This window comes from Phalacrocorax carbo, chromosome 11, assembly GCF_963921805.1.
Source record: "Phalacrocorax carbo chromosome 11, bPhaCar2.1, whole genome shotgun sequence".
Classification (NCBI taxonomy): Eukaryota; Metazoa; Chordata; class Aves; order Suliformes; family Phalacrocoracidae; genus Phalacrocorax; species Phalacrocorax carbo.
This window is the reverse complement of record NC_087523.1, coordinates 21395707-21410350: the sequence shown is the minus strand read 5'-3', so window position 1 is coordinate 21410350 and position 14644 is coordinate 21395707. Positions and strand designations below refer to the sequence as shown.

The window sequence follows — 14644 nt, the reverse complement described above, 5'->3', positions numbered from 1 at the left end:
GTGCTCCTTTGGCTCGGGCGCCGTTACGGGGCTGGCAGACGGACCCCGCAGCTGGGGCAGCGTTCGGGGCCTCGGCCGAGGTGCGGCTGCTCCGGCGGTGGCAGACGGGCCCTGCGAGGAAAGGGTTAGAGGAAAATACGTTTGCGATGCTTCAACCTGAGAGATTCCCTCCTAAATTAGCAAAAAGAAACGTTAATGTCTATTTGGGATCTCAACTCATATAGTTTCCATGTGCTTCAAAGTTACAAAGGCCAGCTGAAAAACTTCCCCCAAAGGGAAGGCAAAGGCGGCCGGTGCAGGGGGCGGCCACGGTCCCGCAGAAACCCCCCTGCGCCCTTCACCCCCCAGCGCTGTTTTACACACAAAAAGCTGTGGGTCTGAAACCACCACAGTAAAGAGGACAAAAGGCATCGCTTTCAACCCTTCCCCTTCTGCCCGAGAGGGCCGGGCACGTTGTGAGGGAAACATTATCCTGGGAACAGCTGTGCAAAGCAGGAGGGAGGCGGTCGGCGGCAAAGAGGTGGGCGATTTCCCGAGTCTGGCCATGGAGGGGTGCAGCAGCGGAGGGGAGCCCTCTGCGTGAGACACCACGGCACAAACCCAGCAAAAGTGTCCGTCTCCCCAGCTCTGGCCTGTGACCCGAGGCACGGGGACGGCCTCGGGGACGGCCGCGGAGACGGACCTGAAAGTGGCAACGCACACGTGGCCTCAGGGACGACCCGCAGAGACCCTGCTGCCTGCGGGGAGCTCTCCCGGGTGGGACAGGCGGCTCAGGGCTCCGGTCTCCATGGGGGGAATGGAGCGGAGGCCCCGGAGACTTACCTCTTTTAGAGAACGCGATGAAGAGCCCAAAGCTGCAGAGAGAGTCCAGAAACTCAGCGCCAAAAGGCAGGGAAGGTGCCTTCTGGTTGGGCGCTGCCCCACCTGGCAGCACGTCCAGAGAGACGCGTCGCAGCTGCCAGACCGTGGCTGAGATGTTCCCGAAAGGGCACCCAGGGACGGAGCATCCCCGAAGGAGAAGGGCTGAAATTCTTGTTGATGGTGAGACAAAGACATCCGCACCCCTTGGGATTGCGCCGGTGGTAGATGACGACATCCTCCCCCGCAACCCAACAGCTGGAGTCAGCGCGTACTCGGGGGCTTGGCTGAAACACCAACCACGCCGGTGCGGGGAGCGGTCTGCGGGGCCAAGTCCGGCTTCAGCTCAGTCCAGAAAGCTTTGTAACGACAAAGGTGCTGCGAGGAAATAAAGGCAGATTACTGAGCGCTCCTCCTAATTAGGCCACAGGACATACGTCGAGGGTGGTATTCGGGTTACCTGGTATCTCAGTATCATTTATTAACCAGTAGATGCGGGTAAATTACTTCTCTGCTCTCGGGAGAACAAAACAGCGCCGAGGCCTTGCTGGAAACCCACTTGGATGGGAAACAACATAGCGGGGACCTGTGCTGAAAGTAATTAACAGGCAAACACGCAGCGTAGGTGCAACGTGCTGCTTCTCCGGGTGCTGCAGGCACCCAGGGCAGCCATCAGACAGGGGCACGGTCAGAAACGCAGGCAGAGCTCGGCTCCCGGGACGGAGGCGGGACGCAGCAGGCAGTGCCGTGGGAAAAGCGCTTTCTATGGCTGAAGCTCTAAAAACACAGACCCTGATCCCGCTTTTAACGTAAAAACAAAACACACCCGCAGTCAGGAGGGGAGAACCAGCAGCAAAGCGCAGCACCAGAGCTTGTGATCCACGCGCCGCCGCCGGCCAAAATGGCAGCGTAAATTGGAATTGTGGAGAGGAACTGAAACCAAGAGGACTAAGTCATGCAATAGGGAGCATAAAACTTGATCTTTTTTTTCCAAAGCAAGAAACTGCTTCGGAGGTGTCACATTCTCATAATGGAACATACCAAGGACGTAGTCCTGTACCTGCGCTGGCTGGGCTCGGGTAAGAAACCCGCAAAGCCAACTCCACTGAGGATCCTCAGGCTCTTCCCTCACTGTGCCGGAAAGTATTTAGCGCCAAGATGCCCGTGACCGAGCGTGGCAGATCAAGACACCGCGAGCGCACGCGTCCGCCTGCGCTGCTGCTAACGGGCAGCAGCAACAATCCCCAGGAACGAGAAACACCCTTTGTGCCACTGAATTACAAAAGTAGCTGCTGTCGCTGGGTTAAGCTTTGATTAATGCCCCAGGTATCAATTACTGCTTCACATTCAGCATCTCTTAATAAGTTTCCGTGCGAACCGGTCATTAAATGCAAAGCCAAGGCGGCGTTTGAGATCAGGCCTCGAAAGCGGCCGAGCACAGACCCGAGGGGTGCCCCCACCTGCCCCCGTGTCCCCCTGCCCCATTCCAGGCGTCAACCCTTTCCCAACACCCTCCTTCGGCCACCACCTCCCCGTACGCCACCTCCTCCCCAGGCACAGCAGGCGCAGGAGCTGCGGCCAGATGAAAAACAGCTTTCTGTGCACCTGCTGCGCAGCGGCTGCAGGCGCGGAGGCGACCGGGGCCGCGCTCAGGGGGCGGAACCGCTCACCCCGCGCGCAGGCAGCCGAGCGGGGGCTGCTCCAGGCCCCTCGCTGCAGAGCGCCCGGCCGGCGAAGGGGGCACGGATGATGGATGGACGGAGGAAGGTTTGCGGCGCCTCAGAGACCCCAACCGCCCCCGCGGCCGCAGCTTGCTCCGAGCGTTTCACAGCCTGGGGGGAGCCCTGCCGGTGCCCCGCACTGGGACGCGTCTCCAGGGTATGTTCTGCAGCCCGGAGGGTGCGCGCGGGGCTACTCCTACACCTGAGCAGGTCTGGGCAGTTCAGGGGCTGCGCGCTTACGTGGCCGGTGCTGCTACACCAGCGTTCTTCCAAACATCTCCAGCTGGGAACATTTAGGACATTTTTCTCCATGAAAGTTGAAAATGCATTCCACTCCACGGGTCTTTTTGCTTGAACTGATGAATTTACTTTTATTTACCCTGCCCAGAGCGGCTCTGTGTTTAAGGTAAACACAAAAACGCATTTCGCGCCCGACGCACCACGACGTCGCTGCTCGGCGCCAGAGCACCTTGCAGGCCTGCTCTGGACGGGGACTCGTCCCAGGACACTCCCCAGCCCGACACGGACGCCAGCATCCAGCCTCCGCCACACGCACAAGCCTCCCGCTGCCCTCTATCGAAAGTTTTCAATCAAGTGAAACGTTGCAGGTCTATCTAAAACCACGTTGCCCACACAGCCCCTTACAGCACGATTTGATTATTTTCACACCAGACGCGATTTCCACGGCACCTGCCCTTTCTCAGCTACTGGCCGGAGCAGCGGTACCCCCCAGCAGAGCCTCCCGGGGCAGCAACGTGGCTGCAGCGCTGGCCAGGGGCACAGAGAGCGCTTCAGGTGCGGGGACCGAGCGCGGGGGCAGATTTAACACACAATTGTCCCGCCGTTTGTTTTTTTTTTTGTATAGGAAAGGGGTTTTTTGCCCGACGGGTGGGATTTAGTAACTAAGAAAGAGAGAAGTACAATTACGAGGTTAAAATATGCCAGTAGGTTATTCTAATTTGACCGAGCAGAGCTTCACCTCACTCTTAACAACTCGTCATTGCTGGGCGCTAACTCACTCTTCATTTTTAACAGACAGGTTGGCTGCAGAAGCGACTATTAATTCATGTAATTTGAAAACCTGGACCGCAACTATTTCCATAAATGAAACACACGGCCACATGCGGTAAGGGCACCTCGCTGCAGAGCACACGCGAGAGCTGGACCTCCCAGCGCCCTTCTCAAAAGACAGGTTCTCTCCCTGCGGAGTTAACGCTGTTTTGCGAATGTAGCACAAGGCACGTTGATGTATTTTGGTCACTTTATTAAATGAGATATTAAATAGTTTAAGTTTCAACTACTAAACAGCACTTTGAATGGTGAAAACACAGATAGTATATCGTCATACTTGAATGCTTCTTCTCTTTAAAAACACATTTCCAGTCCTTATATATATTACAAAACAGCCTTATAGGAAGAGGTGACACCTTGTCTATAGTACTTAGGATATTTAATACAGAACTGAAAAGCCATCTAATAGAAACAAAGGCAAGTCTTCACAGCTGTATGATTTCAGCAGCCAAAGCTGGTTGATGGACTGAAACATTACTATACAACTGGGACAAAACATATACAATATCACAATACTAAGCAAAAACGCTTTACATCCAAAGGAATAAACAGGTTACAAAATGTGGAGAATTTAGCAGGCAAAACTGTATTACAAGCAACATTTTTATTCGTCATCTTAAGCCATTTCATCTAGTTAAAACATCTAAAACAAATATAAAAATGAGCCTTTTATTATCTTACTGATGTACGTCCTGTCTTTAAATATCTGTTAAAGCTTGATGTTATACTCAAAGCACATCGTTATGCGGCTAAAATGTCAAGTGAGAAACATGTACGCAAAGTGGTCCAAGTTTTATTTCAATGCTTATCTCGGATTTCTTCTTATGCATTAGTCTTCTGTTATCCATAGGTTTTGTCCAGAATGAAAAAAAATGTGCCTTTAAATGTTGCCTAAAACTTCCACATTTAAGTCTCTGAGTTATGGTAAAACTCCACTGAACATTCCCAGGTTTGGTAGAAAGTATTCCGCTTATTCACGACACGTAGGAGTATCGGCGAGAGTTGCCCAGAGTACATTTGCTTTCAAACGTTTGTCTCAAAGCCTCACATTTTGTTTCTTCTAGTGTGAACGCGTCTCCTTTTGCTCCTCTCCCCCCAGATTCAATTCAATTGCAGAGCTGGCAAAGCACTAGAACATACTGAGGTTCTTTGTGGTATCTTGTAACAAAAAAGAGTCCCAGACAGCAACTTGTTAGCTGGTTTTGCAACAGATCAAACAAACTCTGTTCAGATCACAAACCCAGGCTCAATCGCAAAATGAAACGTCGCGTGAGGTTTGCGTACTTAGATGCAAAAACCGCTTGTCCGTTCAGGGCAAGAACTCAAACTCCTGCAAAGAAACTTTCCAGAAACCAAAACAATTTCAGTTCACGTCAGCAAGTCGGACGAGTCCAGCGGTACACGGAGCGCACGCCTCCATCCGCTCCTTTCTCCGGAGTTCTCGGTATTCTCAAGCGTTCCTGTCACTTTTACCCCCAGGTTACAAACTATTTTTTGCAGGGGGGGGGAAGAAGCAACCAAACCTTATTCAAAGAAAAGCCCTATTTGTTTTCAGTTAGGTCTTCACAAGCACAAAAAGGGTGGGTAAAGAGCATCCTAATGATATATAATAGGCCAGAAATTTCTCTCTGGTCTAAATTTAAAGAAAAAAAAAACCAACCCAAACAACAACAACAACAAAATCGAGCTCTTTGTGTATTAAACCAAACGAACGGGAACGGGGAGAAGTGTGTAACCAAAACTCTTATCTAATAGAGGAGAAGTATTTCCCTGTTCTGGCAGCTCTGGAAGTTGCTACAGCACTTTCTTTGTATTGATTTTAAGTGGGCAAGGGTTCTGCCGCTCTAAAGTTGTTTCTGTATCAGGGTTTAACCCTGGCCACCACCACTATTTTAACCCCCAAAATACCAGGAATCTAATTTTCTTGGCCCGTCTCCCATTGCCGGCAATGGGAAAAGACAGTAGCACCAGCATTAAGGAGTTAACAGAAATGTGCTTCGTATTGGACTCCGCATAGAGTAAATTAGCATGTGAAGGAAAAACATCTCCAACTCCGAGATCACCATATGTTATTCCATCACACAAAACTGAAAATAAAAAATGGCAGAAGACTAGGGAAGAACCACCGCCTTCCCCAAGTCACTAGTTAAGGCTGTATACACAGTTTCTATGTAACTGCACGACTCAGAAGTTTCAGAGCAGTAGTATTTAAGAATATTGCACTCAATTCTGTTTCGAAGAGCATTTTCAGTTCCTGTTCCATTCAGCACAGATGATATAGTACGAGTCCAGACCTCGGTCAAAAGGAAACTAGACTATTTCTATTATAATATTCCCACTAATATAAAGAAATGGGTAAGCAGAAAAGTATTCCATAATTTGAGGAATCAACTCTAATCAAGAACTCAGCTGTTTACAGTTCATATAGGGTATACTGAAACATACAGACCTGCAGTCCTTCCTAAGCTTCTCAAATCTGATGACGGCTTCGCAGCCACTAAAAGCAAGCGCAGGAGTTTAGACAGGAAACCTGTGGAGATGCTACTGTTACGGGAGGACTTGTTTTCACTGAAAACAACTGGTTATCTCCTGTACTCAACATATGTAAGAAGATTCTAGGCAACATCACTGACAACAGGGAAAACATTATGTTCTATTTAAACAAAGCTGAAACACTAATATGGAACATGGCGTTTAAGGGGACCAACCACACTTTTTTTTTTTCCTTTTTTTTTTTTTTTTACAGTTGAGTTCTGTTAAGCCATTGATTCCTAAAAAAATAAAAGTTCTTTCTCTGATTTTCACAATCCTTTAGGCTTTTAGTGCAAAATCACATTGATTTCCCTTGGGAAGGCCCTGGACTTTTGCCTCTCATTGGGGGTGGTGCTCGTTGTAATGGCGGTGGCTGCATACCGCCAGACACTGACTGATACATTCCTCTCATATCTATCTGTTGGTAGTTGGAAGGATTCATGATTAAATTTGGAGGCTTTGGCATCATGAGATGACTCATTGCTGCTTGCTGGTAAGACATTTGCTGCTGTTGCTGCTGATTGTACTGCTGCTGTAGTCTTCTGTTCATAAGTATCCGCTGAACACAACTGATTAACTGTGGAGGGAAAGCAGAGCTGTTACGACGGCGCGACCCGTCCCGATGCTGCGAGTATCAAGTTCAGAGTTAAAATCAATTGGTTAGGGATAGCATGGCTGAGGGAAAAAAGCACCATTGTTATCACCATCACTAATGTGGAGGTATTCACAGGCTGATCGCTGTAGAAACCATTTAGTAACACCATTTAGGGCTAAGTTCTCTTAATGACTTGCCTATTGTGTTGCATGCAGCATTTAGGTGAGTTGCTACGGCAACATGCACTACACTGTGAAATTATTCCCAGGTATAAGTTACAGCATTATTTGTCAGGTACCATTTATCTTCCCCCTTTGAAAGCCTTGCATGTGGACTGTGTCGCTAAATGTTCGTTTGCCTAAGAGAAAACTCTTCCCATTGACATAGTCTGGGCAACTTTCAGATTCTGCAAAATAATTCCAAGCTAAAAAAAAACATTACCAAAACTTCCTAAGATGCGTATTTCCTAAGTTGCTTTCTGAGCTCTGGGAATCAGATTTCTCTCTAAGCCTCATGACCTTCAAGCAAACGACTTCAACAGAAAAATCCGGTGAGGATTATTTTTTAGGTGAACTTCTCAGGGAGTCTCCCTGATGAGCCCGAGCAACGCAACCCGACTCACTGCAGAAGTCGCCATCTCCTGACGTTACGTCACATACACCGTTACAATATGCCAGCAAACATCTGACCCAGTGAAACACACATTCCGTAAGTACGTATTTATGTGCCTAAAGGTACGCTTCTGTTTTATAAACGCACACGTGCAAAGTCCGTACTCAACATCCCAGTTCAAACACGGACAGTTGATCAAGTAAGTATTAGATACTTTACCATCTGCTGTTTAGTGAGGACGTCGTTATAGATGGCTTCTCGGCGCTTGACATCAAGCTCCTGGCTTGCCTGTCTGCTTAGCGCCAGGGCCTGGACTTGGCTCTCCGTGAGTGTTACGTTTTCTTTCCACTGAAAACAAAAAAAAACCCCAAATGTTCTTAGCACTAGTTGTTTTAACAAAAGCATAATGGTAAGGTCTTGCGTTATGTTCAGAATTGCATCAAAAGTTAAAACACAGCCCAATTTCCAGTAAATGCAAAATTGTGCTTCACCAGAACCGGAACTATGAGTTATGAGTTCTTCTAACTGCTAATTAAGGTAATACACCTCTAGGTTTATAGGCAGCCAGTGAGAGATATGGCAGCCCAAGATAGGTAAGGACAAGATAGAGAAAATACATTTTATTTTTGTGTAATTATTATTTCTGGAAAATTTTCAGAGCATGGCAAATAATTATGGATCTAAACTGCTAGTCCTTTAAGGCTCTATGTCATCCAGATACCATGAAGGGTTACAGCAAGCTGCAGTGATAAAGGTCGATACAAACTGGAAATTATATTAATTAATAATGCAATTAATTAGCTGAATGGCTATATACAATAGTAAATTCTTTGTCTGGTAATGTTTAACATTTTCCCGTCTCCTTTTCTAAACCTACAACTATCCATTTCACTCACTATGGTTGAAATGATGTCTTCAAGGGGCTGAATTCTTGCTGCAGTTACACTGTTGGTTGCTTCCACAACCTTCTCTCTTCCTTGATTAATAAGGTCCTGAGAAAACACCAGAAAATTAATTAGAAAGCACAAGGGACCATTTCTTTGCCAACCTTCTGTAAGTTTTCTTCGTCTTTGCCCTGTGTACCTAGACTCAAATTACTTTTTTCCCTTAATTTGCACAAGCCAATGAGTCTAGGCTTCCACACGACTGAATTCCAGCACAGAGTAACCGAACGGCATGTATATATCTGTATATATATATGTATATGTATATATATCTGTATATATATATAGATATATACATATCTATATATATATATATGTATATATATCTGCCAATTTGTACAGTGGGCAGTATTTATAAAAAAATGTTTTTGTGCCCAAAGGGTTTCAGATCGTCACAGCAGTGCTACGGTTCTACCCAGGCAAATTTTCTGTTATATTGACTTTGATGACGTTACAGTTTCAAGTCATTCTACGTGCTCACTGTATTATCTACCATGCTAAATTACCTATTTTAGCTTAATACTGACACGTACTGTAAATATTCAACGCAGGTCCCCGATCTGCACACTTTGTTAGAGGTTTCCGATTCCTTAGCACAGACTCCTCCCCACACCAGTAGGTACCGTAAGACAACTGTGCTTCAACTCCCGCAGTTTACAGCCTGGCGTCTCGTTAGGAAGAAACGCCCTCAGCTTCTTCAGCTGAGATGGCAAACCAGGAGCCGAGGTAACTGCGGAGCAGAGCACGCGCTCCTCTCCCCCGCTGCTTCTCGCAGAGAAGACAGACGGCGGTAGAAAGCTAGATGTGATAGTTAATGTCTGCAAAGATTGCAGCGAACCTTCCGGAACCCTGAGACGCTACGCAGGTATAGGTTTGTATGCACGCCAGTTAGTCTTCAATATAGCTACACACACACAAAAAAACCCCTACTAAAAATAGGATACAATTACATAAATATCAAGATATTGAAGAACGACATTACCCATTATTTGAGACAGAAAAACCCAGGCACGCTTGCAGCAACACAGGCACGTTCGACTACTTGGATTGCTACTTACCTCCAGCTGTTGATTACTCATTGCTGACAGAGCACCCAAATTGAAAGGAATATACGGTGTTTGAGAGTTGAAATTTGTGGGAAGCATATTGGTCCCGGTTGGCATGTTGAAACGCATAGTCAAGCCCTTAAAAACACAAAATGCACTTATATTTAGGGAACTGATAATTCATGGTCTTCAATAATAACCCATGAAATACCGTACGCAGGCGAATCAGCCCTTAGGGAAGAGCCCGGGCGCTGTACATTGCGCACGAAGGCTAACCCAGCCCTGCAAACGGAAGATCCTTTCCAAACCCCAGCTCAGGACATTTTAGTCACAGAGGAACCCAAGTTCTAGTCTTGAGTAATATGGGAGTTCAGCTTAATTATAATTATTTGGTATACTAAGGAAAAAAAAAGACCAAGGGCTATTAGTGTATCTTAAGATGCTTTTTTTTTTTGTATTGCAAACCCACTACTTAATGTTCAGTTTGACCTGACTATAATCAAATTTTGAGGAAGTGAAATGCATAATTTATTAGCAGGAATATAAAGCTCATCTCCCGTATCGATTTCTCATAGGGCAATTTCGATGCTCGCTGTATTATTCCTTCCTCTTTCTCCTGCCTCACAAAACCTTCTCCCAGTACTCCATTTAATTTGTCATTTGTTCGCTCAAGATGGTCAGTGGCAATTTCTACATCCACTTTTTGTGCTTTGGGATTACTGATCAGATCTGAATACCAAACTTTGCCTTTCCAGGAATTTTCTGCTGTTAAACTCCGGTTACACCAAGTTATTGTATTCCTTTTACAGTAAAAAAAAAAATCCCAAACCTGTAGGAAATTTACAATTTTCTTCATTCTACCACCTGCTTAAATACCAAATAAACAAGACACAAAGAATAATAGGAAAAAAGCACAAGCTTTTAGGTCCTTTCTGGCAGATGCCTGTACGTTTGTGGGACAGTGGCAAAAAAATTCTGAAATCAGTTGTATACCTTTAACGGAGCTAGAGATTTCCCTCAGTAAGAGGGAGGTGTTACACACAACACCAGTTGAGTTTAATTATGAAATAGAAAAAAAACGTGTGTGTAAAAGGAAAAAGTAACTTTTAAATGAAAGTAACAAAGAAAACACACAGAGAAGACCGGCATCGAAAAAGCGAACGACATGGTATCTCCGTTTTTGATACGTCAAAATTTGCTTTATGTACCTGTTTCTTGGCCTACAAGAAAATGAATTTTCCCCAAACAAAGCGAAAAGGTAAGCAGTACTTAAATCTAGATAATTTATTTTCATATATGTGAACCTGACTGGATAGCTTTACCTTCTTTTCTGCTTCGTATTCTGCCCATGCTGCCTTCCTTTCTTCTTCAGTGAGTTCCTCTTCCTCTTTATGGTCCAGGAGCGAATCATGTTCGTGGTATCCAACTATATACTCTTTATTGATCTGAAGCAATTCTGCCAGGATTGTATCCTGTTCAAATGAAGAGATTGTGAAATGAGAAGTCAACTCAGTAGCTCTACCGTACTTTCTCTTTGTGCGTGCCTAACTTACCGCTTTGACCCAATTTCACTAACAGCAGCTCAGAGCGCTTCACAGTGAAACAAAATTAAAAAAATATTTTAAAAGTACAATTTTCCTCAGAGGGAGGGTAATGGATTAACAATCTGGTACAGAGAGGACAGTCCAATCACTTAATGAACCACAGGAATGCACTCGTATTCCGCAACAATAAATGCAGTTTAAAAACCTACAAAGAATGGAATGTGCTCAGTGATTTTTCCTTTGCTTAGGCTGGATACCTGAGAGGACCTATCAATAATCTGCATCTATAATATATAAAGAGCACTTCTACTGGATTTAAAACGCTAAGTAGTACTTTGGTCCATCAACTGTCCATCAGCATTCAACAAAAATGGCTGCTTTCTTAAAACTGTTAAGGTACACGTCGAGATAAAGAGTGCCCCACCCATCTGGACTAAGAAAGGCCAAATCACTGCTACGAACTGGATTTGATCAGCAGGTTGCAATTTAGACCCCTCTATTCCACGATACCCCTAATGCTTAATTGCTTTTAAGGTTAACTGAAATATTTACAATGTCCTTTATAATGGCAAGCTACTGCAAAGGTTTTGTTCACAGGCATACACACTTTTTATATACATATATCTGTATTTTTAAATATATATTTATAAAAGAAAGCTCCAATGTAGCTCAAAACTCAGTCTAAGATTTCTAATACAAAAAATTATACAGAAATCCTACTAGTGTTTTTTGAAATGCAGTTACCAGCACGTTGGCTATTTCCTAGATAAAGCAAACTAGCGGCTAACCAAAACATTAAGTTGCTACTACCCTTACCTAGACTACAGATGCCACATTAGGATGGATCATTATCACAGTTAAAAAATGATATAAAAAAAGACAGAGAAAACGAATGTGAAAAGCTGGTACTTCAAGGTAGGTAGTAATGGTTCTGCACTTTTTCTCCCTGAGTCAACATTCCAGTCTCCACAGTTTTTCAAAGATGACACCTCTTTGTGTTAAAATAAAGGTAACGCTGCGAAGGATGAAGAAAAACACGCTCTGTAAGACTATTAAAAACTGCTCATGCTGCACCGGAGGAGTCCCCTTTTGGAGATCATTATTGAACGTGGTTTTTTTTTAAATGCACTTGCACCACTGAGGAGCTCGCTGAATACAAAGCTCCAATAAATCTCAGCATTCAGTCTAGACTTTGTAATTCAAAAATATTAATCTCATTGAACTTTTGGACCGCTCCTGAGATGAATTACAGTGGATACACTAAATACAATTTTTGCAGTAGAATTATACAAATACCCACAGACCCACTCGACGCCACGCCCTCATTCTAATAGGCATTTGTACAAACAGGAATATAAACTGTCCTACCCTGACATTTTATAACCTAGATAGAGCAATGATTGGAAAGAACGGCTTGTACCCACAAGCAAACAGATTTTTGCAACAACCCTGGGAGCTGCATGTGGCAGCCCTGAGCGGTGGTTTTGTCACAACAGCTACAGAAAGTTGTTTGTTTCTGTGTCCGTTTAAAACTCAATTATGTTAACCAATTATATAAGCTAGTCTTTTGTTTCATTCTCCTACTGTCTGGTCTTCCTCAGTTTGAATCAATGCTTTCATCACCAGCTCCTCAACAAAATAGTCCATGTAATATCTGCATGCCTAATGGGCACAAGGAACAAATAATGGTATTTTTGGGGTGCTGGGAGAGAAGGCAGAGAGAGAAAAGGGATGCAATAATAGGATATGACGAAAACGTCTAGAGGAAGTGGGTGAAGAAGTCAAGAAGGTATTACAAAAGTAAGCCAACACAGTTGAAGCGCTCTCAGCATACCGTAGCTGTACATCAGTGTGTGGAGGGTTCCTGGACATGCATATGCATTAATTTCCATGGTAACACTATTATTGAAAACAATACTGGAATATAATCCACACTCACTTAGCCAACACAGTCTTCAAAATGTGGTTTAAATTACATCCAACTGTGTGTTTGCTTTTCTTTGCCTAAATTTTATTTTGCATTAACTTTAATGATGGAGCTTGAAAACTGGGATGTGGAAGGTGCTGCCATTTAGTGTGTTTAATTTTACAATGAAAAAAGCAATAACTTCACCTTACACACAAAAAATCATCAGAATTAGCATTCCTTTTCATTTGTTTAGCTTGTTGGTAGAACAATGATTATCAGTTGATTTATAAGACTTAAGATCAAAACCTGGTGATGAATGAAAAAATAAAGAGATACTGCGAAAAGATTTTGAACTTTAAAATAAGGTTTGTCTTTTTAAAGTCCTGATGGAAATTAAATGCTATATAGAGATAGATGTATTAGAAAGGAAATCTTCCATGAAGGAATGTGAATTATGTTGTAATTCATAAACAAGTTTTTCCTCAACCAATTGAACATTTAATACCAAGGTTAAAAATAAGAATAAATATAAATAAGCAGCAAATTCTTCTGATTCTGAGATCAACAGCCTTCCAAAATTCACAAAATTGTCCCCTAGTACAGAATTACAGAAAAACACGCCCATGCTATGTCCTGAGGTAGTATAAAATAATGATATACTACATCCAACTGAATCTGAACTACTATTTTAATCTGCTTTTCTAATCTGCATTACATGCCCTCAACTGAGCCAAGTTTTCATTTCACATAAAAATGTGACTGCGACTCCAATCCACTGAACACGATGATCTGGGGAAGAATAAGCAAGGAACAGAGGGTGCCACAACAGTGCCAGCTCCGAGGGACACACAGTGCCCCCCATTTCGTCTTTGCCCACCTCCTGCCTCATATATATCTACTGTTCTGAAATAGGTATCGCACTGGCCGAGGTAAGGCACAGCACTGCACTTACCGAGGGCGGCTACCGCTACCTGTGGTGAAAGAACCTTTCCCCATTAGCTCCGTATCAGCCGAGTCCACCCCAGTACACTATCCGTTGGGAGCTGAGCGTTAAGAGTCTGTGAGAACCTACTTTAAAAAAACCAAAACAACAGCCCGTCCCAAGATCACATTGATTTAAAAAAAGACTCCAGATCCACTGTTAAATTCAGAGCAAAGTAAAACGTAACACCCGAAATACAACCATAATACCTTAAATAGTTTTCTCACTTTACACCATCTTCTCCTTCTGAATTGCTACTCTACAGAAACAATTCTAAAGCCCGCTGATGCCTTTAGTCTGCCTTGGATAATGAGTCACTGCACCTGCATAAAGCTCATGGCCTCTATACAGTAATTATTTATATACTTAAATACAGCAAATTTGACTGATTACTCAGTCTTAAGACACCCGTTACACCTTTTTTTGGACTGAACTCCTAACGTAGTCCTTCTCAACTCTGCAAGAATAGTGGATGAATGAAATCAAGCAGTGGAAGTTAAGATTAATAATTCACGGGAACAACACACAATAAAAACATTCCATTAAAACCAAGTATCTACATTGTTCAAGATGTAGAAGCTGTTTCAGAGGGGTAAGGACAGAGAAAGGGCACTATGAAGTTACGCTGTAGTGCAACAGGCATTTTCCCCTGAGAACCGTACGCACCGGCTCCTCAGCACTTCTCAGCAACCTAAAGGTCTTGTTCTGACCTCACAGGGCAGAAAACTGCTGCTAAAATTAAAACTTGACATGAAACTTTGATAAGCTTCCAGGAAAACTACACACTGCGCATCTGCCGTGTGACTTCTATAAAATAGTAAGATTCAACA

General features: G+C 44.2%; 1 protein-coding gene across 6 annotated transcripts in view; it reads right to left on the bottom strand.

The window, feature by feature from the left end:
- Window positions 1-3826: 3826 nt before the first annotated feature.
- ATRX (ATRX chromatin remodeler) overlaps window positions 3827-14644 on the bottom strand; it is an 88467-nt gene continuing 77649 nt past the window's right edge. For all 6 annotated transcript variants that reach the window (XM_064463393.1, XM_064463394.1, XM_064463396.1 and 3 more), the window contains 5 exons: window positions 10702-10851; window positions 9392-9517; window positions 8286-8381; window positions 7609-7737; window positions 3827-6759 (listed from right to left, as the gene is read on the bottom strand). In XM_064463393.1, coding sequence (XP_064319463.1) covers window positions 6481-6759; window positions 7609-7737; window positions 8286-8381; window positions 9392-9517; window positions 10702-10851 — 780 coding nt within the window. In that variant the 3' untranslated portion in view covers window positions 3827-6480. The remainder of the gene's footprint in view (window positions 6760-7608; window positions 7738-8285; window positions 8382-9391; window positions 9518-10701; window positions 10852-14644) is intronic.